General features: G+C 37.1%; 1 protein-coding gene across 2 annotated transcripts in view; it reads left to right on the top strand.

Moving 5' to 3' along the window:
- Positions 1–26283, top strand: part of CNTNAP5 (contactin associated protein family member 5) — a 956089-nt gene that overhangs the window by 823832 nt on the left and 105974 nt on the right. Inside the window, exons 18-20 of one of the 2 annotated variants that reach the window (XM_060177958.1) lie at positions 7469–7708; positions 15678–15899; positions 22634–22707. In XM_060177958.1, coding sequence (XP_060033941.1) covers positions 7469–7708; positions 15678–15899; positions 22634–22671 — 500 coding nt within the window. In that variant the 3' untranslated portion in view covers positions 22672–22707. Of the gene's footprint in view, positions 1–7468; positions 7709–15677; positions 15900–22633; positions 22708–26283 lie in introns of those variants that run through there. The other variant, XM_060177957.1, reaches the window with a different exon arrangement.

Here is a 26283-nt window from a genome sequence, read left to right as displayed (position 1 = left end):
GTTTTTGGTCTCCAGACTTCGAGAACAGTAACGTTAATTAAGCAAATCTCTCCACACACATACACAGACACACACACAGACACACACACACACACACACACACACACACACATAGTTAGCAGTTGAGTACTCATTACAGCTCACTCCCCAGACTTTGAGAACAGTAACGTTAATTAAGCAAATCTCTCCACACACACACACACACACACACACACACACACACACACACACACACACACACACACACACACACACATAGCAGTTGAGTACTCATTACAGCTCACTCCCCAGAGAGCAATATCTAGATGCTGGAAAGGTGTTGCCTGATAGCCTAATGCCACATGGGTAACTGAAGGAATCATAGAGTCCTATACAATTCTAAGGCAAGCAACTTTAATGAGACTTAAGATAATAAATTATTACTTGCACAACTTAGGGAAAAGGTGAGCAGTGCCATTAAATACAGAATGCATATAAATAAAATATTTGTTTTAAATTGCATAGTCAATGTGCAAATACACATACTGAAATTACTAAATAATGTATTATAGTATTCTCCTTAGAGTTAACTATAATTAGCACAGTATGATATTTTCCAGACATTGTTCAAGGTAACTATATACATATATATATCCTTAGGAAACACTGGAAAACATTATTATTTATGGTTGTATTTAAATAACAATATATTTTATCAGCTTTTGAACATGTTTGATTCTTTTTTTTATCCCACAGAAACTTTAACACATTAATATAATGGTCATATTATTTAAATTAGTGGTTTAATAATGACTGACAAGGTTGTTAAATAAGAGGGGTACAATTTCCACCACCAGAGTTCCATGTACCATCCCCTCCATTGGAAGATTTCCTATTCTTTATCCCTCTGGGAGTATGGACCGAAATTCTTTATGGGGAACAGAAGGTGGGAGTTCTAGCTTTTGTAATTGCTTTTCTGTAGGACATGAATGTTGGCAGGTAGATCCATACCTCCAGCCTGTTTCTATCTTTCTCATATTTTTATTTTATTATTTAGTATTGGATGGAGACAGAGAGAAATTGAGAAGGGAGAGAGAGATAGAAAGGGAAAGAGACAGAGACCTGCAGCCCTGACTCACCACTTGTGGATCCATAAGCCAGCCTGTTTCTACTTACCATTTTTATTTTCTGTTTGTCTATGTCTATATCTATATCTGTATTTGTATCTATCAAAATCAAGAGTATCTAGAATTTTTTTCAGGTGTTGAGGTATATTTATAATTATATATACTTTCAAATGTCAATTTTCTTTATCTTAATTTATTTCATGACTACTTTCCCTACTACTTATAACCGTAATACCTGTTCTAGCATTAAAAAAAATCGATAGATGAACTGTTTTGGGATTTCTTACTCTATTTTTTTATTCTATCAGTTAAGATGTAAGCACAATATTTTAATAAGCCTGATATTCCTGGATGGCACTTCAAACTGTCCTCCCCTTTTCTGATCAGAACTTTATGTCTTGTAGGTCTCTTCCAGATTGGAGTAATTAGTACGTTAAGATGACCTGTACCTTTGTTTACATTGTTTCTGTTTCCTAACTGCCAGTTGCTGATCTTTTGTCTCTTGCTGTAGAAACATGTTTGAGATCCAAACCCATTTCTTTGAGGGATTTCCCAGCTATGATCTGGCCTTGTTGTTTTTGTGAAAGTGAAGAGAACAGAGCCTTTCAGTCAATTATTTTGGCCCCCAGAATTACTTTTTAGGTTTTTCAAAGCACTCATCAGTACTAAATAAGCAGACAAGGAAATTGTTTCTTTTTTTAATTTTTTTCTTATTATCTTTATTTATTGGATAGAGACAGCCAGGAACTGAAAGAGAAGAGAGAGAGAGAGAGAGAGAGAGAGAGAGAGAGAGACAGGCCTGCAGCTCTGCTTCACCACTTGTGAAGCTTTCCCCCTGCAGGTGGGGACTAGGGGTTTAAACCTGGGATCTAGCTCATTGTTACATGTGCGCTCAACCAGGTGCACCACCACTTAGCCCCACAGTAAATGGTTTCTATGTTGTTAACTAATTATACATTATCAACAAATGTCTCCAAACTTTTTTTTTTTGGGGGGGTAATGTTTTCGCATTTTCAGGTGCAATTGTTTGTACTGACGATTGAGACAGAAAACATCTGTGGAATTTATTATGGCAATTGTTTTAATCAAGAAATAAGCATTTCTATGAAATTGGCATACTTCTCATGCTTTTGCCTTTTAAACATTTAGTTAGCCTTCCCTTTGTTATTAAATATTGTCTTTATTAACTTATGAGCAAGAAGTCACTCTACTTGGGCAAAAATCTTACAGATATATGTCTTAGACTTAAGGAAAACACTTTTTGAGACTAAAGACTTTACTAAGATTTCCTTTTGGTGAGTTGGAAAGGCAGAAGACAGCCAGGAGATAACTTGCATGTTTATATTTTCCAGACCATGTTGGATGTGCTACTATTTAGAAGTTTGAAACCCATATAGTAAATGCACCTGTTTATCTGTTGATTTTAGGCTAAATACTACATATAAAAGATGATTGTTTCCCCCAGTGTCCCTTTGGGGAGCAAGTATTTATCTCCCAGCCTTCTGTCAAGGAGGGGGGTTGAGAATTGAGTCTTTGTGTCACAGAGTCAACATCTGTGGTGAAAGCAGTTAAGACTCCAGAGGAAGGAAGTAAAAAGAACCACTTAGCTTTACTATTACCTTACACTGAGTAGAGAGTTCACTTTAAATTATTTAGGCTTTGATACCATTCAGGCTTTGAACTTAAGTCAATCTCAAAATGACTGCTAACTCTGCCACATACAGTCTATCTGAGGCTTGGCTCTGGTAAACTGTCTCTCAGGACACTAACTTTTCTCAACTATATCATGTAAATAATAAGAAATGTACTTCTATTTTAACTGAGGTATAAGGGAGATGCAGAAGGGTCATGTTTTATTAACTGTGTTAAGAAATATGAGTTTAGGGAGTCGGGCTGTAGCGCAGCGGGTTAAGTGCAGGTGGCGCAAAGCACAAGGACTGGCATAAGGATCCCGGTTCGAACCCCGGCTCCCCACCTGCAGGGGAGTCGCTTCACAGGCAGTGAAGCAGGTCTGCAGGTGTCTATCTTTCTCTCCTCCTCTCTGTCTTCCCCTCCTCTCTCCATTTCTCTCTGTCCTATCCAACAACGACAACAACAACAATAATAACTACAACAATAAAACAACAAGGGCAACAAAAGGGAATAAATAAAAATAAAATATTAAAAAATATTTTAATAATAAAAAAAAGAAATATGAGTTTAAGCTTCAAGACAATGACTAATCTCTGAAGACCATCAAACTTGAATGAGAGAATCACAATTTCAAATTTGGTTAATATTTCTAATTGTGAAATGGTGAGTAAGTAGGAAAAGTCATAGCTGAGGGCAGAGATATCTGTTGCTTCAGGAATCTAAGTGACTAGAAGTTGTTTTGGGAATTTTCACCAAGATCATGCTCTGAATGTAATTAAATGAAGAAACTCATCTATTCTTAGCCTCCTATGAAATTTCTATGAGGAAAACAAAGTCTAACATTTAAATTATATATAGAGAGAATAAAAAGCAACCTGATGAATAGTAAATTGAATTTAGTTCATTGTGGAATTTAGTTCATAACTAATTTTGTCATTATACTTCATTACCATTTGAAATGAAATGATACACTGATTTGTGGTCATTGTCACCATGGCTTATGTATTTCAAACTTCAGAAGGGAGTGCATTTCCATCAGAGAAAGCACCTCATCCACCTTCTTGTCCATTAATAAGCTTGTTAACTAAGATATATATATATATATATATATATATATATATATATATATATATATGTACTAAAGCTTGTATTTCCCACCTTTGCTGAAGGAACATATCACTAAAGATATAAAATGACCTAATTAAATCCACCAGATTGACTACAAAATAATAGTAAGAAAAAAATAAAATGAGACACTTGATGTGAAAATTCTCCTCTTATTATACACAATCTCTAGGGAAGAAGTAATGAAGCTCCTTGTGTTTATAATTGATTTGATTTTTTTTTTTCACTCAACATGATTTTTTCAAGGTCCATCCAAGATCGGCTGAAAACGGTGAAGTCACCATTTTTTACCGCTGAGTAGTATTCCATTGTGTATATATACCACAACTTGCTCAGCCAGTCATCTGTTGTTGGACACCTGGGTTGCTTCCAGGGTTTGGCTATTACAAATGGTGCTGCCAAGAACATATGTGTACACAGATCTTTTTGGATGGATGTGTTGAGTTCCTTAGGATATATCCCCAGGAGAGGGATTGCAGGGTCATAGGGTAGGTCCATTTCTAGGCTTCTGAGAGTTCTCCAGACTGTTCTCCACAGAGGTTGGACCAGTTGACATTCCCACCAGCAGTGCAAGAGGGTTCCTTTGACCCCACACCCTCTCCAGCATTTGCTGCTGTTACCTTTTCTGATGTATGACATTCTCACAGGAGTGAAGTGGTATCTCATTGTTGTCTTGATTTGCATTTCTCTGACAATCAGAGACTTGGAGCATTTTTTCATGTGTTTCTCAGCCTTTTGGATCTCTTCTGTGGTGAATATTCTGTCCAAGTCCTCCCCCCATTTTTGGATGGGGTTATTTGTTGTCTTGTTGTTGAGTCTGGCAAGCTCTTTATATATGTTGGTTATTAAACTCTTATCTGATGTATGGCATGTAAAGATCTTCTCCCATTCTGTGAGGGGTCTCTTGGCTTGAGTAGTGGTTTCTTTTGCTGTGAGGAAGCTTTTTAATTTGATGTAGTCCCATAGGTTTATACTTGCCTTAGTCTTCCTTGTAATTGGATTCGTTTCATTGAAAATGTCTTTAAAATTTATGCAGAAAAGAGTTCTGCCAATATTTTCCTCTAAGTATTTGATAGTTTGTGGTCTAACATCCGAGTCCTTGATCCACTTGGAATTTACTTTTGTATTTGGTGAAATAGAGTGATTCAGTTTCATTCTTCTGCATGTTTCAACCCATTGTTTCCAACACCATTTGTTGAAGAGACTCTGCTTTCCCCATGTAATAGTCTGGGCCCCTTTGTCAAAGATTAGATGTCCATAGGTGTGGGGCCTCATTTCTGGGCTCTCAATTCTATTCCACTGGTCAGTGTGTCTATTCATGTTCCAGTACCAAGCAGTTTTGATGACAATGGCCCTATAATAAATACAGTTTGAGATCTGGGAGTGTGATGCCTCCAGTTCTGTTCTTTTTTCTCAAGATTGTTTTGGCAATTCTAGGTCTTTTCTGGTTCCAGATAAACATTTGTAGCATTTTTTCTATTCTCCTAAAAAATGTGCTTGGGATCTTGATGGGGATAGCATTAAATTTGTAGATGGCTCTGGGTAATATATTCATTTTGATGATGTTAATTCTTCCAACCCATGAACATGGAATATCTTTCCACTTCTTTGTGTCTTTTTCAATTTCTTTGAGTAGTGACTCATAATTTTCAGTATACAAGTCTTTCACTTCTTTGGTTAGGTTTACTCCTAGATATTTTATTGTTTTTGTTGCTATAGTAAAAGGAATTGATTTCTGGATTTCAATTTCTTCTAACTTAGTGTTTGCATAGAGGAATGCCACTGACTTTTGAATGTTAATTTTGTAGCCTGACACCTTACTGTATTGCCTGATGATTTCCAAAAGCTTCTTGCTGGATTCCTTAGGTTTTTCCATGTATACTATCATGTCATCTGCAAATAAGGAGAGTTTGACTTCTTCTCTTCCAATCTGTATCCCTTTAATTCCTTGCTCCTGCCTGATTTGTGGTTAAAAGGAGACTTACTCACTCAAATAGAGACTAACTAGAGAATGCAATTTTGGTTTGACCCTTTGCCCTGCTTAGGTTTCACTTATCAGAACTAAAAGTGCTATGAACTCTTATTATTTCTTCAGCATGAGAAATTTGATGAGTTCTTTAGGTGTATTCTCTTTGCACCTGTATATTCAAGAATCTAAGAACTTTTTTGACTCAGGAAAGGTAAATTCACATCCACTGCCCCAGTTCTGCATTCCCATCATCTCCATGTTCAATAATTTTTTAGTCCACCCAGTCAGACTGACTGATAACAGGGTATTGTAGGTTATATATTAATTTATTCAATTTACAGCTTTGATTCATGTTTAGCCTATAGGTGCTTATAGCCTGAGGTAAGAGTTAGCATTCTCATCTATACCTTGGTGGGAGTATATTATAATCTGGTTATCTGTTAGATCAAGATAAATTGGGGGACTACAATGAATGAATATCAAAAGCACATGGAAAATAAATTATTGCAACTTTGTCTTAGCTTTAGTAATTTCTGACAGGAATTGTTAGCTTCTTCACTACTACAGCCTGTAGGCACTGATGATGTGAGTGTTTTCCTCATTTACTTCTCTGTATTCAAGTCAAAACATTAAGTTTGAGGGAAATTTTTAATGTCACATATTCATATAATATACAAAGATATAGTACTTTGTTTACTGACTACAAGAGATTGAAAGAGGATGCAAGAAGAGTCTAGAACATTGTTTAGCTCTGATAGAGTATATTGAACTCATGTTATAAAGGTAAACTGAACTTCTGTCTCCTCTTGGTTCTTTCATAATCTTCAGATTCAAATAAATATCTGCTAATAAGATTTAGCTTAATTTGTTGGCTTATCATCACTCAACACACAGTTTTCTAATAGCAGAGGCATGGGCTGATAAAATCCTGCATTTCGAATGGTAACAAAACACTCTGACACTTCTGTCTTCTCTGTTCTTGAGTAATTTCCAGGGAACATTGTGATTCTCTCTGACTTCTTCAAAATGTACCCTGACTAAAAGTATTAAAAAGCACTGTTAGTGCACATATTATACTACATTATCTTAACTACGCCTTACCCTAAGTAAATGAAACAAAAGTAAGATCAATAGATGAGGCTTAGTAGATTTGTGGTTAATATTGCTAATGATTAGTAAAGTTTGAAAGATTTTTTTACCTAATGCCCATCCTATTCTCAACACATTGTGTAGAGTTGAGTAAGCATTAACAGACCCATTTCTTTCATAACTACAATCATCTGATAATCCTTCTCTGTGTGTTTGACTTCAGATAATTGTCTACTGTAGAGCTGGTTCATTTGCAAATAACAGGATCCTCTAAAGTCTCTACTTTAAGCATATATAGCAGTTTTGTATAAGAATTGTAGTTTTTTTGTTGTTTGCTTACATCGTTTTGCTCTTTTTCTTTCACCATAGGAGAAATCTAGACTAACATGCATTTGTTCCAGGTTATTAAAATATTAAGTTCTTATTCTTACTTTGAAACCTTAAGCAACATGGCAGCAATAGTGACCCTTGAGCATTGCTGACCTTACACCTAAAATACTGGTCCTATAATAACTGCATTGCTTCCTCTTACTTTGTTCCCACTCAGGGGGGACATCATCAAGGCAGAAAGGCTTCCTGGGATGTATTCGCTCCTTACACTTGAATGGACAAAAACTGGACCTGGAGGAGAGGGCAAAGGTCACAAACGGAGTCAGGCCAGGATGCCCAGGGCATTGCAGCAGCTATGGCAGCACTTGCCAAAATGGTGGGAAGTGTGTGGAGAAGCATAGTGGATATTTCTGTGATTGCACCAATTCAGCGTATGAAGGGCCATTTTGCAGAAAAGGTACAGTTGGCAATTCTTTCACCCCCATGTACTGTGCCATTGCACCTAAAAAGGCATGCCCATGCCTATGTCCTTAGATCCTTAACAGTCATGTATTCTCCTTTGACTTTCCATATGTTTAGAGACTGTTTAGCTCTCGAACACAATTGTATATTCTTGCTATCACTAAGTATGCATACTGACAATGCAATTGTACTGGGTGAGTAGTATCAGAAAGCATTATCTCCATAGTGTACAAACAAGCTGAACCCTAAGAAAAATGGACTCTCACTTCTTTTGCATAAATCAGATTTTGAGAATCTACCAATCATTTCAATTTAAATTCCTCAGTTCACAACTGTAACCAAAGAATTGAAGAATCTAGCCTTGCCAAAATCTTAGAAGCACTTAGGATATCTTTAGTCATCTTTACAGTAGCAAGTATGCAGGTAAGTTAATATATATTTATTATTATATGTCTAGTGAAATCTCCCTAGTCTGTAGGTTATTTGAATGGGGTCTGAAGCTTTAAAAGTCCGTTGTTTATGGCTGTGTAATTTGTAATATTCAACATTTGGAAATAATCCAAGTATCCAACAACAAAGTTGTGGCATATTTAGATATATACACAGTGGAATATTACACAGCTATAAGAAATGATGACATATTTTTATTATATACCACATTAATCTATACGCCTATCCTGCTCGGTTACATTATCAATGGAAACTTTAGGAGGCAGACAGGCTGATGCTCTTCACTAGACGGTCTGTTTGAGAAGATGTTATGACAGTTTCTCCTCAAATCACTATTCTCCCCATGGCCAGAACTCAGCATCTGCTGAAAAGAGAGAGAAAGAGAGAGAGAGAGAGAAGAGGGAGAACAGAACATAAAGAAGACACTCTGTAGCAGCAAAGTGATTATTGACTTTCAAAAATTTGTAAGTAATTTTGAAAAAAAACAAGGAAACGAGGTACTAATATATGTGTTCTGATTTCTGAACATCACATAACTGTCAGCTATAGACTAGTAATAATGTGCATGCTATACAACAAAAAAAGCACAAGTTTCTTGCAAAAACAAAAAATGAAAATTCTCTGGATAGTTCAAGAGAATTCTTGAAAACTACAAACTCACATTGCTTATTATAAGTGCTTTTTATTATAATAAAATGATATTTGGTTTACTATTAGTCTTTGTAGAAGCATTAACTTTATTTTATTGATGGTACAGTAGAGTATTGAGCAGACAACATAAATACTGTTTCAAGAGCAGTGTTTAAACTATTAAAATACATGGATCACTTAGAAGGACCATTTACATACAATCAATGGTGGCAATTATAGGCAATTCTGGTTAATTCATTAGAGAACATTTCCCAGACACCACTACCAAACAATGATCTGTTTAGTCCACCTTACTGTTACATCTTAAAAACAACAGGGAGAAAGAACCATCCACTGCTGTCTTTGAAGAACATTGTAATTTAAGTTCTTCATTCATTTACACCTAGCTTTCTTCCCCAATTGCTTTGAATTACTGGCTTATCACTGCTGAGAAGCAGAATGCCTCTCGAGAGAAAACTGAATGTACAAATTTTAGGATCTACAGTGTGCTGGGCTCTGCATGAGAGGTTGCTATGACCAGGAACCACCCTAGTAGCTCTGTAATATAAAGTAGTGATAAAACAAGCTAAGTGCTACTGGATTTTCATGCAAAGGGATATCTCTGGGTACCTTTCCATGATTTTTTAAAAAATTTTATTTCAATCCTTGGGTTAATCTTACATGCTAGAAGAAACAAATACAAAAGGAAAACTATCAGGTCTAGCCACTAATGTTTACTCGCATTTAGTTTGTTTATCCTAGCCTTCTGTTTCAAGAAAAGAAAAACAAATAAAACAAACAAAAAGAAGGGTTCTTTGAATTTTTCAGGAGCTGTTCAAACATCTCATAGATCATATTCTAAATGGAGTCCACTTTTTCACTGGTTTCTTTCTCTGAAATAACTCCTAGTGAGTATCGTCTGTCCATGCCACTGTACCATATATGCATGAATGAAAAGGAACCTACTAACTCCCTCCTTTTTATTTTGATCCAGTAGTGAGATACGGACTTAGTGTTTTTTTTTTTCAGTTTTCATATAATTTTTTTCATTTAAATTTTCTCCCTTCCTCATAATTCTAAGCAAACAACCCTCTCTATACTCAGCAATTTAAGTGTATATTAAATGATTGTCTTAGGAAAATCTTTGGGTTATGATAACTTCCTCTGGCAAAAAATACATAGAAAGGAATGGGAGTCATTAAGTACATGGTAGTAATAATCAAGCTGCTCTCTGTCGTCGTATCTTCTGTGTTAATTCAGTATGGCATCTGGTTTTAGCATATTCAAATATTAAAACTATCTGGGATGAAATAGCACATTGTTTATCACCACTTCACCTTATGTGGCCCACTGGAAAAATAAAATCCCACCTAATTGGGCTGGCTGGACAGCTCACCTGGATAGAGTACATGGCCCATCTTGAGTTCTGTCCCCACTGCACTAGGGAAAGTGTTGGTGCTGTGATGTCTTTTCCTCTCCTCCTTATCTTCCTGATTCTGTCTTTCTCTTCCTATATGAAAAGGTTGAGTTAGAGTGGTAAAGACCAGGAAGTGACAAAAATGAAAAGAAAAGAAAATAAAAGAACTTACAAGTGTCATCATTAATAATATATATATTTGTTTTGCTCATTTTGTATAATATACTAACAGATAATTTTTATGTGACATATAATATCCTAAATTTGATTTAGTAAATTTGATTAATGTCAGACATATAATTTCCATTATATAAACCATCTAGTGAACTGTCTCTGCTTGTTCAATCCATCCTAACACCAAATCATTTTTTTAAACAGAGCTAAGTTATGGTATTTCCAGTGATTAAACTTGGGTCCTCAAAGCCTCAGACATGAAAGTCCTTTGTATAATCATCATGCTATCTCCCAGCATGTCATTACAGTCTAGAATTAAGAAAAGTCTGATACCAAGTCTACCTTAGTTAACATTCTGGCTTATCTTCCATATATAGAATGTGTCACAATTGTATAATCCAACCTCAGGATTCTTTTGAGTTGCTATCTACAAAATAAGGAAAGTTCAGGAATCTTTTACAAAGCATTCATCAAAAACTTCCCAAGGCAGTAATGTCTGCTACATATACCTAACTAAATGCCTATCTTTCTGGTCTTGGATGTGCACATGAATAATGCTGTAAAAGTGTATTGATTATTAACTTAGTAATGGAATTGTAATGGAATAAAAGGACAAATATTTAAGTACTCTTTGCCACTTTTGAAAAAAGAGCTTTGAAAATATCCTTTAATATTAACATTTGCATACCTCTCAAGTCATATAGTTTTGCTTTAAGGAAATTTAATTGTATCCCTAGTAAAAATAATTTTGAATGCCCAAGCACTTATAATCTAGTTTCAGCAATTATTAACTCATTTATCAACTAATGAATGCCATCACCTCCTTTATTGAGAAAATTTCATATGTCACACTTGTATATCTATAGCTACTACAATATGTGTACAAATAGATAAGAATCATTACACTGCACATCCTCATTGCCATTATTCTAGCGACTTTGTACTCTGAAATATCACTCAGCACTCAAAATTGAATCCACTTAGTAATTCAAATCTAATTATATTGCTATTATTCAGATTTTTTTATCTGAATGATATTTTTTCCTACTATGTGTGACATTCTTATGTATACTTACTAAGGGATCAAATCACCCTTTTATATGTTTGAGTGAGCTGAGGCTGGATGAGACTCTATGAGAGAGGTGGAGAGGGTCTGGGTAAGATAGTCAAATCCATAATTATTCTGAAGACCCATGTCCTCTTTAGAGGGACCCTACAGACACACTACTTCTCTTATTTTCCAAAACACTTTAATTTGTTAGAAAAAAAAAGTGTTTTCATTCAGGAGTTTTTATTTTATAGGACTTTTTTTTGTCTGAAGAATAAAATTTCATATCTCAAAATATAAGTCCACACACCTTGTCATTTCTCTCCACTACAAGATAATGGGCCCTAACCTCCTTTTAAAAATATTTTATTCATTTATTTTGATTGGATAGAGACAGAGAGATATTGAGATAAGGAGAAGGAGATAGAGAGGGAGAGAGACAGAGAGACACCTGCATCCCTGCTTCACCACTTGTGAAGCTTTCCCCCTGCAGGTGGGGACCAGGGGCTTGAACCTGGGTCCTTGCACACTGTAATGTGTGTGTTTACCTGGGTGCACCACTGCTTGACCCACCTAACCTCCTTTTAACTCCTGTACACCTCTACTTCTAGTACTTTCAGATATACTGAAATATACTAAGGATTTATTAATGGTTCATTTTGTTTTTCCTTTGCTTTAACTTTTGACTTATACATATGAGCATGGACATTCAATATCTGTTTTTCATCCTCTGACTTATTGACTTTAGCACAATCTCCACTAAATCTATTTACATTGTAGCAAAAGATAAGATCTCATTGTTTCTTACAGCTGTGTATTCATATTTCATTGCCTATACTTTAATTCTTAAACCTGCACTCCTTTCTTATGTAATTCAAGACAACTCTGGCCCAGGGATACATTGATGTATAGGAATCATGGTTACTGCCTTGCACAGGTAATTCTCTAGGTCACCTCCCATTGGTATTTTCTTTCTTTCTTTTTTAATTTAGATGTATGCATGTCCATTTACTATCTTATCAACTCATTTCCCTCTACTAAGTAAGATGCTTAAGAAATGATGATAAGGGACCAGATGGTGATGCACCTGATTAAGTGCACACATTACAGTACACAAGGACCCAAGTTCAAACCCCTTATCCTCACCTGCAAGGGGGAAGCTTCATAAATGGTGAAGGAGGACTGCAGATGTCTCTCTGTTTCTCTCCCTTTCAATCTCTCCCTTTACTCTAAATTTTGTCTTAAATAAATAAATTAATACAAATACACACATAAATAAATAAATAAATAAATTAAATAAATAAAGCATGCTAAAAATAAATGATGAGGGGCCGGGTGGTAGCACAGTGGTGCTATGCACAAGTAGCGTGAAGCGCAAAGACCATTGTAAAGATCTGGGTTGGAGACCCAGGCTCTCCACCTGCAGGGGAGTCACTTCACAAGCAGTGAAGCAGGACTGCAGGTGTCTATCTTTCTCTCCCCCTCTGTCTTTCCCTCCTCTCTCCATTTCTCTCTATCCTAGCCAACAATGATGACATCAACAACAATAACAATAACTACAACAACAATAAAAAACAAGGGCAACAAAAGGGAAAATAAATAATAAAAAATTAAATGATAATATTGCTATTGTCAACATGAAAATTGTTATGATCATTAATAATCACCTTCAAATTAAGATTTCCAGTAGATTGAGAGGTTTATGCAACTCAATCAGAGATCTTAATTAAGTTCCTAGAGGTTAAATTTTTAGGCTTTAAAATTTCAAGATAAGGGGGCCAAGCAGTGGCACATATGGTTAATAGCACATCAAGCCCTGGTCCCCACCTGCAGGGGGAAAGCTTCATGAGTGGTAAAGCAGGGATGTAGGTGTCTCTTTGTCTCTCCTACCTTCTATCTCCCCCTCTCATTTTAATTTCTCTCTGTCTTTATCCAATAATAAATTAACAAAATTAAGAAATAAAATTTCAAGATCATAACAAATTTCAGGCGTTTCACTGAATTTAACTTTAGGCTGAACTTTACAATATCTAAACATTAAAGATAATGAGTACTAGGGTGAGGAGAGTATGGAGTATCTACATTTGGTAGAACATTTCTATTTTAAAAATATGACTTGTTTTAATTTTCCTCACGAAGGATAAAGTTGAAAACTTGCCTTTGTGCATAATGTGTTATTCATCACCAATGCCCTGAATTATATTTACATTTGGACAGGTATGTAAACATCAAATAACAACCATTATTCTGTTAACCAGGAGAGAGTACTTCCCAATTCAGGCAGAATGCCCCAGAGAACTCACTTGGGGCAAATGCTGGAATCTAGCTGGTGATTCACTGGGCATGCTCAAGGCCATAGGTTTCTGCTGCATAGCCTTGCAATCAGGAGTCCTGATGGAACCTGCATAAAAAATGCAAAACACTTTCTCTGAAGCTCTAGTAGAAATGCACCAATATTCCCAATCTGCTGAGCAATGTGAATATGTATGCAACTGTAATTTTTGGCACCTCTGCAGACTGCTATAGTTTCCACAAAGGTAGAACACATTTGCAAGACAATGAGGAAGTAAAAGCCAGGTTTGACTATGTTCTAGATGCCACCAACTCAGTAAGGGGAGGATGTGGTGATTTAGGAACAGGTCACATATGATTCAGGTTAGTGTGGATTCCTGCTGATTTTTGTGTTTCTATGAGGGACGATGCTGCTAGGTCTAATGTGTGCTGTTCTAAGAAGCTACCTTACATACACACCCTGGAATTAGAGATCAAATTGATAGCCAATGTCACAGCTACCTTGATAGATCAAAGAGAATATCTTATTATTTGGATGAATGTGGAGTCAGTAAACAAATGTACTTTGTGGTGGCAGTTGGGGGGGCTGTAAGTTAAATTTTCTCCTATCTTAGAGAATCTATGAATTCATACTATTGTGACTGGTTCTCTTTCTCCCTTTCTCTCTCTGCCTCCAGAGTTCTCACTGGGGGTTGGTGCCAGCACTATAAATCTCCTCCAATTGGCCATTTCCTCCCTACTCCCCTCTAGTCTTTATTAGGCCCCATAGAGATAAATTGAGAGAGGAAGAGGTGGTAGAGAGAGAGAGGAAGAGAAAGATAGACACCTGCTGAACCTGCTTCACTGCTCCTGAAGAAGACCCCTTGGGGATCGGACACTCAAAGATGGATTCTTGTGCTTGATCATACATGTACTTAACCAGGTACACCACTGCCTGGCCCCTGTGGCTAATTTGCTTAGCGTATTATACTCAGCGTACCTTTTATCCATGTAGTGACACCATAAAGTAGCTGTTACACTTCTCATTCACCAAATAAACAGGCTCTGTGATTCATGGACTTGCCGAAGATTATAAAGCAGTGTGTCTAGTATAGTGCAGAAGCTAATCTTATATTAGGCCAACTCAACTGAAACAACAGTAGAAGGTGAAAAGCAGGATATAGGGGAGACTGAGTGATGCCACATCCTAATAAGAGAAAATCATCAGTTTTTAGAGATTGTCATTTGCCATGATGGTGGCAGAGTTCTATCCAATATGCTGTGCTCTAGGCACTAGAGCTAACAGACTGCTCATATCTTCACTATTTCTGGGGACTGAATACCAAGCCATAAGCATTTAAATAGTCAAGTCCCTGAGTTGGACGTCTACAGCTTCTCTGTTTCCAGGATAGATTTCTTTTTTTTTTCTTCCCATGAATTTTATACTTTACCCTGAACCACAGAGAATGCTACTACTTTTCCCAAGATCCTACTCTCAGGAAAGTAGAACTAATTCAATGTTCTCCTGTTGTTTATTCTTCCCTCTCCCTCTCCCTCTCCCTCTTTCTCTCCTTTCTCTCCTCTCTCTCTCTCTCTCTCTCTCTCTCTCTCTCTCTCAACGCTAATCTAGGGCAATGTAGTTTCAGTGAGAACAAAATAAAAACAAACAAGCAGAAACACCCTGGTACAAGAGTGACAGTGTGTATCTACATTATACTGGGACTGAATATTACAGTTCATACATGAACTCTTTATTTATGCAATAATTTTCTCATCATCTTTAAATTCTGCAAGTTCAAATTTTCATTTGTCAACAAGAATAACTTCTTCCATTTCAAAATACTTGTAGGAAATAAATAACCCATGTAAAACCCTTCACATATTGCTAGTATAAAAGACAATAGGGAATTGTTGCTAGCCTGAATAATTGAATGTCTCAATGCAGACTTTTTTTTTTGAATTTTTATTTTACAGAGGTATCTGCTGTTTTTGAAATTGGCACTTCAGTTACTTATATGTTTCAAGAACCCTACCCAGTGACCAAGGATATAAGCCTCTCATCCTCAGCGATTTATATAGACACAGCACCATCCAAGGAAAATATTGCATTTAGCTTTGTGACATCCAAGGCTCCCAGTCTCTTGCTCTACATCAATTCTTCCCAGGACTTTCTGGCCGTCCTACTCTGCAGGAATGGTGAGTGCTGATGGGATGATGGAAGATGTGATGTAAGGTCTCACTAGGCCAGAGGGTCAGACAATTCCCACCAGAATGCTGCATGACTAAACTCGAAGCTTTGAGTAGGCAGCTTATAACCAAACCTCAGGCAGAACCCTGGATGACAATTAACCTTTAGGAGCTGCAGTCAGTATTCAGGACTAGAGTCAATTCTGTGTCAATGCCTCAGGTATGTTCATTTGACTTATCTCAGCTTTGGAGCCATGATTCATTATTATTTCTCCTGTGTTGGAATCCTTTACATATAAAGAAATTCCTGAGGTGTGGGTGGTGGCACAGATGGTTAAACACACCTGTCACAGTATGCAAGGACCGAGGTTCAAACCCTTTGTCCCCACCTTCAGGGAGAAAGTTTTCTAGGTGGTGACGCAGGGCTGCAGGTGTCTCTATCTCTCTCCCTCTCTATCTCCCCCTTTCCTCTTGATTTCTGACTGTCTCTATCCAATAAATAAAGATAATTTTTTTAAAAAGTAAAAATAAATAAAAAATGTTCACCAGCATGTCTGAATTTCCAAAGGGCATGCCTCACATAGATTGTGTTATCTTTACTGCAGTTTCACTTATTAATGGGAGTTAGAAGAACTGGCATCAGTGCAGGCTACAGAGAAGTTGATGGCATTGGTCCTCAAGGAAGTTTTATCTATTACTCATAACCTTGTGGCATTTGGAACTTGGTTTTGAAAAGAAACATGTATTTGAATAAATAGCTGAAGAAAAGAGTAATAAGAGGCTGGAACACACTTGCAAAACCAACCAACCAGCCAAACAAACAAACAAATGTTGGAGGGCGATAGTTTGTGTGACTATTAGGAAAGTCAGGTTTTGTTTCCACATGACTCAACACCATTTTAGGATAAGTACTGTGCTCTTTCATTTACTCTGTCATTCACTCTCTGGGAATTTACTATCAGAGATGATGGATGCCTACACAGGTTAATAGTATGGGATGCCCTCTAAACGAGATAAAGACAAAGAAAGACTCAAAGCATTCTGAAAGTTTCTCAAAGACAATGTAGATATATGACGTAGTATAGTTGTCCAGACGTTTCAGTCATTCAAATGAGATGGTACAATTTGCCTCAATTCTGGGATAAATCCCACCCAGAAACTAGGGGTTATTAGAGTGCTTTGAAATAAAGTGAGTAGTAGTGAGTCACTCCTCATTGGAGATCTTCCAATAATAGTTAACTGATGATTTCTTGTAAAAAATAATCCTTACAAGAACTGCAGCAGTGGATTGCAGAGAAAAATAACGCTGTAGTTTCTTTTTGGGTCTAGTGTGCTCTCTTATGTAATATTTATATTTATATTTCTGTTGGGCTTCATTCACAGTCTTTGAAATGCTTCCAAAGGGAACTAAGCATTGTTTTTCTTAGAGCTTATTCTCAATATGTTAATAATATTAGGCTGTTAACTTAATTGCCAGTGAATTATTGTAAGGAGCCAGGAATTTTTTAATCCGATATACCTCAGTAAATTATGGACCTCTACAAACACTAATTAACGTTAAGAATGTTTACTTATTGAAAAATACATTAGGAGAGACAGACAGCAAAAGGCTAACTGCAGAGAGGCTCTGGAAGCCTATGATAATAAGATTGATTCTAGCCTATCTGAGGTGGAGTTGAGTCTTCTGTTATTACAGTTTTCTCAACTTTTTAAAATTTTATTTAAGATCCATTTGGGGATCTGGTAGACAATACAATGAAAGGTTCATTCTTGAAGGGAGTTCTATTTGTTCTACTCAGAAGAATGGAGAAAGAAATAGTCCAGAATCACATCATATAAAATAGCTTCAATTTTAGTCCTGTAGGTTGGGAAGCCAGAGAAAGAAGAAAAGTAAAGAGGCTGTGTAAATACTGAATAAAATTCCTGGCTTGCAAATATATTAGATGTTTGTGTCCAAGAGAGAACAGGTATTTCAAAGCAATACTTATGAGTCTTTCTGGCAGAGAGTGACTTGGCAGCTTCGGAGTTCTCTTCTGCCTTTTTTCCTTTTTCTTGATTCTTCAACTGTGACTTCTTGGATTAAATCATTTATACTTTTCAAATCCATGTTCTTGCTAAGTAAAGAAAAGGGCTTTAATTTCTGGAGTGAGGAAACAGAAGTAGAAAATTGTGATGGTTTTTGAGTCAAAAATATATGCATGTTTCTATGGCATAGGGCTCTGAGTCACATTCTTAGGGGAAAGCAGAGGGGGAAATACCGTGTCTACAAGAAATATATATATATATGCCTTTTTTCAGGATACCAGAGAGTTCTTCAAGTTTGTCATATAATAAATATTTCTAGAGCATCTAGCGTGTGATAGGCACTATTTCATATATTGGAGGGACAGATAGGGTTCTTTCTTACCTTAAAAACATTTATTTATTTATTTCCTGCCATCACAGTTGTCGTTGGGATTCTGTGTCTTCACAGCAAATGTGTTTTTTTCTTTCTATTTTTAATAGATTTTACAGACAGATATTGAGAGCAAGGGGGAAGATACTGACAAGAGAGGAAGAGAGACACCTGAAGACCCACTTCACTGTGTTGACCCATCTAGGTAGGGACTGGGAGCTCAGACCCAGGTCCCTGTGTGTGGTAACGCATGTGCTTAATGGGGTGTGCCACCATCCAGCACAATGCCTACCCCCTCCTCAAGGAACTTAACCAGAGGACAAACCATAAACAAATAAGGTTAACAGTTTATAAATGCTAGCATAGAGGTTTCCTGGGTAGAGCAAGGCAAATGAGGACAGTGAACAACTCTTTCTGAATGAGTGGTTCAAAAATAACTTTTGGACCCATGAGTTGAACCATGAATAACAAAGCAGGGTTCTCCAAGAAGACATCATATATCTTATAATAAAATAAAACATTTTTATAATTATTATTGTCTCTGCATGATCCCCACTGCCTATAAATTGTGTCTCCCACCTTTACTCTTCTTCATATATCATTCATTTTTTAGTATGATAAAAATGAAACAAATCAGTTTAGAATACATACTAATTGAAGGTCATGAATCAATGGTCATTTGGGCAAATGATATGAAGCAGGGCTTCCTAGTCATTTTCTGTTGATAGGTATTTAGTTACCACATAGCGCCAAATGGTGTCTCACTTTGTTTTAGCTTTTTTTTTTTTTGGTTCAATCTTTTATTCCATTTGTGAAGCCTATCTATTCATAAGATCTACTGTCTACATATGTGATTGCGCACATCTTGGAGGTTATAGTGATGAACCTGGGCATTTTATATTTCCAGCAGACAGGAGAGAGAGATAACACGGAACTCAGAGAGAGAGAGAGAGAGAGAGAGAGAGAGAGAGAGATATCTTTGAAGTGCAAGCTGCTAGCAATGACTGGACTCACCTTGGGCTGTTATGACCCCATAGTAGGAGCTTGCTCACAGAAGACCTGCAAAGCTCCATGCTTTCTCCTGCCATCCACTCTCTGGACACTGCCATGTGCTTGAGTTGCCCAAGCAGCAGGGATCCCCAGAACAGCCTAAGAAAATAACTTACCTCTGAACGAATATTTTCTTGACTTTAGGAAGCTCTGACTATTTCCTTCACTGTGCTTGTGTCAAAACGACCCTGGGTCCATGCTCCTAGAGGGATAGAGAATGGGAAAGCATTGGGGAGGGGATGGGATATGGAGATTGGGTGGCAGAAACTGTGTGGAGTTGTACCCCCCATCCTATAATTTTGTTAATGTCTCCTTTCTTAAATAAATAAGTAAATAAAATTTTAAAATACTTTTCACTATTTTAGAATTTCCAATTCCTTGAAATACTTTAATAACTTGTGAACTGAGTTTTGATTTTTTCATTCCCCATATTTTTACTGTCTGAGATTCCATGCTCTCACCTGTGACTAGGTGTGAAAGGCAGGATGGTTTGGGCAGTGGGACTGGAAGCCAGCGACTATTTTTCTGTAAGTCTCCAGAATCTCCTTACTTTGTACTTTCTTGCTTTAAGCAACTCACCAGACATTTTACAAGAACTGAGCAAATGTTTGTTTGCTTTTCTCCAACAAGGTTGATCACTTACAATTGGAGTGTGAGAATCAAGAGGATTATTATCTACTCTTACTCTTTACTGCTAAAAGAGAAAAGGTGCTCTCTCAGCACCTTGGTTGTTTTATCTGTAAATTTGAGATAATTGCAGTGGTCAAAGGTCTCTCAGAAATGTTGTTAGGGATTAATGAGATTCTTTTTGTGGGGACTTAGATGAAAGATGTGGGATAAATACAAAAAAGGATTACTATAAAACAGACCAACAGCTGGTTACTGAGCTACCTCGATTTATATTTTTAAGCCAGAGGTGGAGAAAATGGGGGACTGAATGTTTAGCTTTTGGACTAGAACTCTAATTAGAGGCTTAAGTATTAGGAAAACAGAGTCTGTGTGCAGGAAGCTTTTTTAAAAATAAATGTTTTTGTTATTGGAACATTTGACCTATAAATGCTTATATCTTGTGATGTGAAACAGAGTCAGCTGAAGGCACAGACTTAAGACTTCCTCAGTTCTCTGCACAGCTAATTGCCTTTTGTGTGGCAAGCAGGCCTTGGTTTAGCATTATTCCCCTTCATTCACGATTATTGAAGATTTGATTTTACTTTAATAAGCATCTTGACCTCTCAGCGTGTAGAAATGAAGAGTCTGGAAATTGGATCCCTCATTCTAAAGCTTGGTGAGGAAATACTGAATAGGTTTCCAACCTGGTAAGGTCAGTTCAATTTCCTGCAACCACCCACAGGAGACCTTCCTTGAGCTCCTGGACAGAAAGTAGTTAACAGTAGTGAATACTTTAAAAAGTTCTTTTTTAAATGTTTCACATTATTTTATTATTATTATTAATAATAATAATAATAATAATAATAATAATAATAATAATAATAATTAAAAAAAGGAAGCATTGACAAAGCCATAGGATAAGAGGGGTACAGCTCCACACAATTCCCACCACCAGAACTTCGTATATCATCTCCTCCCCTGATAGTTTTTTCTATTCTTTAACCCTCTGGAAATATGGACACAAGGTAATCATGGGATGCAGAAAGTGGAAGGTCTGGTTTCTGTAATTGCTTCCCCGCTGAACATGGGCGTTGACAGGTTAACCCACACTCCCACTAAAAGTTTTTAAGGTTTGCTGAGATGTAGTTCTAGAGCTCTGCATATGTGATTTTTTTAAAATAGTGGTTTAAAATGATTAACGGGTTAAAAGAGGTAACAGGGGTACAATTCCACATAGTTCCCACCATGAGAGTTCCATGTTATCTCCTCCACTGGAAAGTTATATATATGAAATCTTAGCAATATAGGATAAGACAGGTACAATTCCAGACAATTCCTACCACGAAAGCTCCGTATCTCATCCTCTCACTTGAAAGCTTTTCTATTCTTTATCCCTCTAGAAGAATGGGCCCAGGATCATTATCGGGTGCAGAAGGTGGAAGGTCTGGCTTCTCCACTGAACGTGAGCATTAGTAGGTTGATCCATACCCCTAGCCTATCTTTCTCTTTCCCTAGTGGGACAGGGATCTGGGGAGGTGAAGTTCCAGGATACACTGGTGAGGTCATCTACCCAGGGTTGGCACTACAGTCACATCTGCAACTTGGTAGCTGAAAAAGTGTTACAATATAAAGCAAAACAAATTGTTTAAAAAAAAAAAATCAGGAACCTAAATACAAGGTATATAGCAGCTGAGATTTGGGGGTCTCCATTTTGGAAAAGTCTAGTAGGTCTATCTTATGTATATTCCAAGGGGTTCATGACTTCACTAATTTTTGCTTGAGCCGATCAGTTAACATGCAGGTTGACCAAAAGTATTGTCTAGGGAAGTGGTGTCCTGATTGAATTTTAACAGTGGGCTTAAATTGTTATTTCTAATAATGACTTTTTCTTTGAAATATTAAATCACCTAAAATCTTAGACCAGGGACAACAGAGGAAACTTTCTTTTCTTTATCACTCTGGCAGTATGAACCAAAGTTCTTTTTGGGGTGGGGAGGATGGAAGATCTGGCTTCTCATTGCTTCTCCACTGGACATGGACACTGGCATGCATATGTGAATTTATCTAGTTCTTTCATATATTTATGGGGCTGGTAGTCTTAACCCATTTTTTCACTTTTCATAATGAGCTGACAGTCACAGAATTTTTTTTTAAAGATTTTATTTATTTACTAGTGAGAAAGACAGGAGGAGAGAGAGAAAGAACCAGACATCACTCTGATACATGTGCTGCCTGGGTTTGAACTGAAGACTTCATGCTTGAGAGTCCAATGCTTTATAAACCACACCACCTCCTGGTCCACGACAGAAATGTTTTAAATGCTCAGTTTAATAATGCACAGTACGGAATCAGTGGGAATAGGAGCAGGGTGGTGGCACACCTGGTTAAGAGCACATTACCATGTGCAAGGACCCAAGTTCGAGTCCCCAGTCCCCAACTGTAGGGGGAAAGCTTTACAAGTGGTGAAGCAGTGCTGCAGGTGTCTCCTTGTCTCTCTTTCTCTCTACCCCCTTCCCTCTTGATTTCTGGCTGTCTCTATCCAATAAATAAATAAAGGTAATAACAAATAAAAATAAATAAAAAGACAATGGAATCAGTGGGAATGAAAACAAATCCTGTTTGTTTCCTTTTCCTAACTTGTACACTGTTGTTGTTTGATCTCTCATTGTACTCTATGTACTACTCTCAGGGAAGCTGTCCAGTCTGGAGAACCCCTCAGAAGGCTAGAGGTGGACCTACACTATGACCCTTAAATTCCTCTCCTGGGGTTATATCCTAAGGAATCCAACACATCCATCCAAAAATATTTGTGTATATCTAAGTTCATAGCAGCACAATTTGTAATAGCCAAAACCTGGAAGCAATCCAGGTATCCAACAACAGATGAGTGGCTAAGTAAGTTGTGGTCTATATACACAATGAAATACTATTCGGTTACTAAAATTGGTGATTTTAGTTTCTTCACCCCATCTTGGATGGAGCTTAAAAAAACCATGTTAAGTGAGATAAACCAGAAACAGAAGAATGAATGTGGGATTATGTCACTCATAGAAGTAAAAACAAGGGGAGTCAGGCAGTAGCACAGCGGGTTAAGCTCACATGGCGCAAAGCACAAGGACCGGTTTAAGGATCCAGGTTCAAGCCCCCGGCTCCCCACCTGCAGGGGAGTCACTTCACAAGTGGTGAAGCAGGTCTGCAGGTGTCTATCTTTCTCTCCCCCTCTCTGTCTTCCCCTCCTCTCTCCAATTCTCTCTGTCCTATCCAACAAGGACTACATCAATAACAACAACAATAGTAACTAAAACAATAAAACAAGGGCAACAAAACGGAATAAATAAATAAATATTTTTAAATCGAAGTAAAAAAAAGATTAGAAGGGAAAACACTAAGCAGAACTTGGATCGGAGTTGGTGTATTGCACCAAGGTAAAAGACTCTGGGGTGGGGAGAGTGTTTAGGTCCTGAAACATGATGACAGAGGAGGACCTAGTGGGGGTTATATTGCTATGTGGAAATGTTATTCATGTACAAACTATTGTATTTTACTATTGACTGTAAACCATTAATTCTCCAATAAAGAAATTTTAAAAAGAGACAAAAAATTTTAAAAATCATATTACAGAAGTAGTCAGACACAAAAGTATATTTTCTTATTCAGTGCAGCAAGCAGTACAGAAAAAAAAAAACCCTAAGTCTGCTGAAGTTTTATGATCTTGCTATAACATGTTATACTGTTAAATAATTCTCCAGTTTCTGTATGGGTGCCTTAATCTCTTCCTGTCCTATCAGTACTGTTTTGGGAGGACTGGTGAGAGAGTTCAGCCTGTTAGATACTGAATTTACATGCCAGAGTCCCCAGAAGTAGTCACAAGTCCAATACACTGGCACTACTACGTTCCAGAGCTACCAAGTGCTTTAATTCTTCTCAAAATAAGCAAAGACATAAATCATTTAGAAATTTTGTTTTTTCTTATGGGATTTTAGTTTTTTTAAATAAAGAACAATTTTATTATTGATGGGATTAATGGTTTTCACTAAAAACAGTAGTTGGTACATGTATAAAATTTCTTAGTTTTTCATGAACCTCTCTCACCACCAGGTCCTCCTCCAACATGTTGCACTAGAACCTGAAACCATCCCCAATCTCAGAGTCCTTTACTGTGGCTCAATACACCAAACTCACTCCAAGTTCTGCTTTGTGGTTTCCTTTCTGTTATTTTTCAACTTCTGTCCATGAGTGAGATCTTCCCATACTCATCCCATACTCATCCCATACTCATCCCATACTCATCAGTTCACATGATTCCTTGCAAGCTCTGTCTAAGATGAGGCGAGAAAGGTGATTTCATCAATTTTAATAGCCAAATTGTATTCAATTGTATATGTAGGTCACAGCTTTCTCAGCCACTCATCTTTTGTTGGACAACTAGGTTGATTCCAGGTTTTGGCTATTACAAATTGTTCTGTTATTAACATAGGTGTACACAGTTCTTTTTGAATAAGTGTGTTTGGTTCCTTATTGAGATATATAAATACATTCCCATAACTATGATTAGTATTTATATAGAGGAAAATCACTAATCTCTATACGTAGTTTGACCTTCCTAACTTTTTCGAAAAGCATTCCACATAGAAGGGGAGAGAACTTCATTTGACTAAACTATAAATTCCCCATTTACATCATGTTTCAAATAGATCTCAAACTTAAGCCTAAATACCAAAGCTCATACATGCAAGATGTGGCACGCATGCACGCACTCACATAAACACACACACAGAGAATTATTTCTTAAATTGTTTATTTCTTGGATGAATGCTTTCCTTCTACCCAAATGCGCAAAACAGAAACATCTCTAAGCCATGTCTGTCTCATCACTTCAAAATCTGTCTGTCACCAAGTTTCATTGAATATCATTGTTTTACTTTCTTTGTTATTAATTTATTTATAAAATTAAAAATATCAAAAAGATCACAGGATAGGAGGGATACAATTTCATACAATTCCCACCACCAGAACTCTGCATCCCATCCCCTCTCTTGAAAGCTTTCCTATTCTTTATCCCTCTGGGATCATGGACCCAGGTCATTATGCATTACAGAGGGTGAAAGGTCTGGCTTCTGTTATTGCTTCTCCACTGTACATGGGTGTTGGCAGGTGGATCCATAATCCCAGCCTGTTTCTATTTTTTCCAAGTGGGGCAGGGCTCTGGGGAGGTGAGGTTCCAGGGTACATTGATATGGTCCTCTGTCCAAGGAAGTTTAGTTAGCATCATGGTAGTATCTGCAACCTCGTGGCTGAAAAAACATTAAGATATAAAGCAGAATAAATTGTTTAATAGTCAGGAAACTAAAGGCAAGAATATAGCAGATGAGATTTGGGGTATCCATTTTGGAAGAATCTAGTAGGTCTATTTTAGGTATAATATAAGGAGTCCAGGACTTTACTAATTTTTGCCTGCACATAGCAGCGAGCATACAGGTGGACCAGAGATATTGTCTGGGAAGATGGTGTCAGAGTTGGAAACAGGACTAGACAGCTGTTTTATTTTCTATGAACCTCCTTCATCTCTGACAGTCATTCTTTCTTATATTTCCTCTGTGATTGCCTTCACTACTTACCCTGACCTCAGCAGTGGGTTGTTATAATTGTTTATGTTACACTCCTTATCATTAATCCCAAGACTTTTTAAAAATCTCATTCTCTGTTCCAAGGTGATCTTTTAAAATTTTTTAAAATATTTATTTATTCCCTTTTGTTGCCCTTGTTGATTTTTTATTTGTAGTTACTATTGTTGTTATTGATTGAGAGAGGAGGGGAAGACACGTGCAGACCTGCTTCACCGCTTGTGAAGTGGCTCTCCTGCAGGTGGGGAGACAGGGGCTCGAACCGGCATCCTTATGCTGGTCCTTGTGCTTTGCGCCAAGGTGATCTTTTAAACATTCAAATATATTCATGTTACTTGTGTTCCCCTGTTCCCCATGGATCTTGGGCTAATTTTCATACTCCATAACCCTTTACTGTTTCCTGTGAGGACTTGATTCTTAATACTCTCACAACCCACTGTATCTTCTACCACATTGCATTATGTTGAGATCATTGAATCTGCTATGTTCTACTTCATCAGTAAGCCACTGAAGATTGTTTTACTTATGCTTGCAGCACTCTTTCCATTTCTGAAAAATTGCTATTTTTTTTTCTTTGCAAAGCTAAGTTTAATATTTCCTCTGGGGTGTATTATAGCTTCTCTCTGATACTGTGTTAAGGGCTTCTCATTGACTTCCACTCTGGCCCATCATGGAAAGTATCACACCATCCACTGATATTTTAAATTTTACATTG

The sequence above is a fragment of the Erinaceus europaeus genome, chromosome 18, assembly GCF_950295315.1.
Source record: "Erinaceus europaeus chromosome 18, mEriEur2.1, whole genome shotgun sequence".
In the NCBI taxonomy this organism is placed as follows: Eukaryota; Metazoa; Chordata; class Mammalia; order Eulipotyphla; family Erinaceidae; genus Erinaceus; species Erinaceus europaeus.
Note: the sequence above shows the minus strand (reverse complement) of the source record. Positions and strands in the feature narration are given on the sequence as shown.